At 43.8% G+C, this 4,199-nt stretch overlaps 1 protein-coding gene across 2 annotated transcripts in view; it reads right to left on the bottom strand.

Annotated features, from left to right (window-relative positions):
• The window catches only part of PABIR3 (PABIR family member 3), a 25,978-nt gene that overhangs the window by 15,654 nt on the left and 6,125 nt on the right, over positions 1 to 4,199 (bottom strand). For both annotated transcript variants that reach the window (XM_017861156.1, XM_017861157.1), the window contains exon 3: positions 3,270 to 3,441. In XM_017861156.1, coding sequence (XP_017716645.1) covers positions 3,270 to 3,441 — 172 coding nt within the window. The remainder of the gene's footprint in view (positions 1 to 3,269; positions 3,442 to 4,199) is intronic.

Below are 4,199 nucleotides of genomic sequence, written 5' to 3'. Positions count from 1 at the left end.
TCAGCCTCCCAAAGTGCTGGGATTACAGGCTTGAGCCACCGCGCCCGGCCAAAAACTCCTAGTTTTAAATATAGTTATTGACACTAGCAATAAAGTCAGCCAACTACAGGGATAAAGAGTATAAAGAACCAAGAGGTTCAAAACTTTTGACGTTGGAATTTTTATTAGTTCAAGATATACATAAAACAGTGCAGATGCTTCTTTAAAACAGTAATACTGTATTAAAGAGTTGATATAAAAGAAACAAATGTAAGGAATTTAATTCTGCAAATGCTGGTGCAAGAGGGTCTTTATATAGAAGAAACATCGAGCAAAGTTCGAAAATTACTTGAAAGAGGTGCAACAATGTTTAGCAAGCTAAATATTCTCTACAACAGCACAAAACATCCCCTCAGATCATTTGGGCAAGTTCCCTGACCTCAGGCATGTCACACATCATTCCTATGTTACTTCTTTCTGATGGACTGGAGTCCGTGAACGCTGTCCACTTTGTGGTTTCTATATCTTTAACTCCTACTAAAGAAATATGCTAGTGATTCTCACTTTCTGAAAAGAATGCTTTACTGCCAGGTATAGTTTAGAAAGAGGAAGTACACAAGTATTAGAGGGCCAAGGAAGAAAAAAAAAAAGGGAGAAAAGTGAGCAGTATACATATACAAATAAGAACTGAGGTGAAAATGAATTCAACTAAGGCTCAGTGTAATCCTACTCTAAATTTTTCTTGCTTCAGAATAACTTCTCTGACCATGCCCTACATTTTCCACAACAGCACAAAATATGCCCTCAGATCATCTAGGCAAGTTCCCTAATCTCAGGGATGTCACACATCATTCCTATGTTACTTCTTTCTGATGGACTACAGTCCCTGGACTCCGTCCACTATGTGGTTTCTGTATCTTTAAACTCCTACTAGAGAAATATGCTAGTGACCCTTATCTTTCTGTACAAATTTTACTTCATGCATCAGGATCTTTAGCTATGGAATTTAACACTGTAGCTATGCTCTAATATGATAAAAGCAAAAAACAAACAAAACAAAAAAAATCCTTTGCAGAACAAAGTAAGGTATGAAGGGATAACTGAGATCTCTCTGTTTCCAAGGCTTTGAGGATTAGGGAAGGGTCCACTCCTTCTCTGGCGTATTTAATACATTAAAGAGGATCCACAGGTTCTTTCAAGTACACATCCTCCATCATCTATTTGCAATCTATTTCTTCTTTTTATATTGTCTTCAATAAACCCAACATTCTCCCTACTGCTCTCTTCTACTAGTACAGTGGGTCCCATAATTCCCACAACAGGATTAGAGCAAAATCCCGAGTGAATAAAATGTTCTTATTCTCAGCACAACATGCAGAGTCCCCTTCTATGTTTTCTACCTGCCTATTTTAAAAGGTAATGTATTTTTTTTTTTTTTTGGTCAATCTTAGTTTGCTTTTCATTTTGTGAACAATATATTCTCTCCTACTTCAAATGACCCAAAAGCTGCATTTATTTAGTTAATCAGCTTAGTTATTGGTTAGTAGTGGCCAGAACAGTCATTTAGGAGTCAGGAAACAGAGGTTCCTAGTACTGGCTCTGCCACTAAACATGTCATTTTGGAGATTTATGGGCCTCAGTTTCCTCATATGTTAAACAAGGAGGGTAAAGCTGGTCTCTGAATCCCTTCCTGATAGTCTATGATACTGTGAATTACAACTATCAATTAGTATGATGCCACAAAAGGTGAGGAGCAAAGTTAGCAATGTATGTAGTGAATGCATTTTCAGACATTTTATGATATCTAGAAAACCTTATAATACTGAAATGTGAGATCCAAAATATCATTTTAAAAGTCTAGTTTAAGTAAGATTTAGGCCGGGCGCGATGGCTCATGCCTGTAATCCCAACACTTTGGGAGGCCGAGATGGGCAGATCACAAGGTCAGGAGATCGAGACCATCCTGGCTAACATGGTGAAACCCCGTCTCCACTAAAAATACAAAAAATTAGGCGGGCATGATGGCGGGTGCCTGAAGTCCCAGCTACTCGGGAGGCTGAGGCAGGAGAATCGCTTGAACCCGGGAGGCGGAGGTTGCAGTGAGCTGAGATCACGCCACTGCCCTCCAGCCTGGGCGACACAGTGAGACTCCGTCTTAAAAAACAAAAAAAGGAAACAAGATTTAGTAATCCCAGATCTTCAGAAATACAGTTAACCATCATTTGGTGCAGTGTTTCTAAATTATTTTTTCATTATTGACCCTCTAAAAGCCTTTTAGACATTTTCCCCTAATTGCTTCCCCTCCGTGAAATTTTAATAACACATATATACTATGTATCTGTGTACAGACTATATGTATATCTGTGCTTTATACATAAAAGAGTAAAACTTTTCACACTCCCCAAGAACTATTTTCTCCCCGCTTGGGGGAAGTATCACCCAGTGAGAATGCGTAATTTAGGAGATCAAGCTTCTGTGGTACCAAAATTTTTTGCGCCAATAAAAAATAAGTGTAGGACAGGAGCAGTGGCTCACATCTGTAATCCCAGCACTTTGGTAGGCTGAGGCGGGCGGATTACCTGAGGCCAGGAGTTCGAGACCAGCCTGGCCAACATGGTGAAACCCTGTCTCTACTACAAATACAAAAAATTATCGGGTGTGGTGGCAGGCGCCTGTAATCCCAGCTACTAGGGAAGCTGAGGCGCGAGAATTGCTTGAACCCAGGAGGCGGAGGTTACAGTAAGCTGAGATGGTGCCACTGCACTCCAGCCTGGGCGACAGAGCAAGACTCTGTTTCAAAAAAAAAAAGGTGTAAAAAAGTCCAAAGCTTATTTGCTTGACAACCATTTCCATTCAAGTAGCTGGAGGTGAAGGTCAGAGGTGACAAAACAGCTGAAATGACAAATATTACAGTCATGGCAGAAGATCTGGAGGTGAGTGGGGGAGGATGCTAAGTTTCTTCAAAGGAATGGGTAAGAAATGGGGTGAAGTTAGAAAAAAGCCGTGCTCCACACCAATTGGCTGCTGCTTTCGGGTCCGGGTGGACTATCAGGGGAGGATGTTCAGATTCAGATGTTTGTCAAACTCAGGGTGGGTGCGCGCTCTCCCTCAGGTCAGCCCGTCCCACTACCCCCACCCAAGGTTGAGGGTGGGATCTCAGGACACCAGGAACAAGGGAGATACCTGCAGAACCTCAACAAATAAAGGGACGGGAATTCTATAGGAAATCACTTTCCCCGAACACCTCCTCCCCACCCGCTTGCCTCCTTCAGTATCTCAACCTGGCTCACCCAAGTCCATTGATCAAAGGGGCACTGTTGACTCTTCTCGGAATGTTGCTGTCTGCGGTAGTGGAACTCGGCAGCGACTCGAAACCTAGTTCCATTTTCTCCTGTGCCATGTCCGGGTCGAGGAATAAGTTCTCAAGGCTTTCCGGCTGCCGTTCACACAAGGACAAGTCGACTTAGTGGGCAGGTGATGTAAGGAGAGAGGCAAAGGAGAAAAAGAGAAGAGAGGAGAAAGCTCTTAGACGAGTAGGGGTGCCCACCTTTGCAGCCCTAGCATCCCTAACATCAGTGAACACAAAGTTAGGCAGGACTGGCTCCGAACCGCCCATCTCCCATGATCGGGGCCTCTAACGATGAGAAGATCCCCCACCTCCAAGTCTATAATGTAACTGGGGAATTTAATCTGTCACCGCCGCGAATCCTTCTCCATCTCTCTCAGCCCTGGCAACTCATGGTAAGCCTTTTCGGCCAAAACAAAAACTACAATCTGCCGCCTTTGACCATAAGTTGGGTCCCGCCCCTCAGAGCCTGCGATACGCTTCCAGTCAGACGACGCGTATTGTGACGCAGGCAATGACGTCACTTCACGCGCTTCTGTCAGCTTTGCCAGGGGCGCAGGCGCAGTTAAGAAGCCGCTTTATCCTCACGTCCTGCCCTCTTTCCTCTTTCCCCAATGCTCACTCCCCATGGTTGTGCCTCTACTATTTTACAAACCCTGGCATGGTTTCCTTAAGCATTATTTAGAAATGAAAGCGTTGGGAGGGGTGAGGTCCTTTCTGCCCTATGCCTAATTCTCAGTTTTCTTTCTTTTTTTTATTTTTTTCTTTTTTTTTGAGACGGAGTCTCGGAGTCTCGCTCTGTCGCCCAGGCTGGAGTGCAGTGGCCGGATCTCAGCTCACTGCAAGCTCCGCCTCCCGGGTTTAAGCCATTCTC

Source organism: Rhinopithecus bieti, unplaced genomic scaffold (genome assembly GCF_001698545.2).
Source record: "Rhinopithecus bieti isolate Rb0 unplaced genomic scaffold, ASM169854v2 scaffold_60420, whole genome shotgun sequence".
NCBI classification, from domain to species: domain Eukaryota; kingdom Metazoa; phylum Chordata; class Mammalia; order Primates; family Cercopithecidae; genus Rhinopithecus; species Rhinopithecus bieti.
Note: the sequence above shows the minus strand (reverse complement) of the source record. Positions and strands in the feature narration are given on the sequence as shown.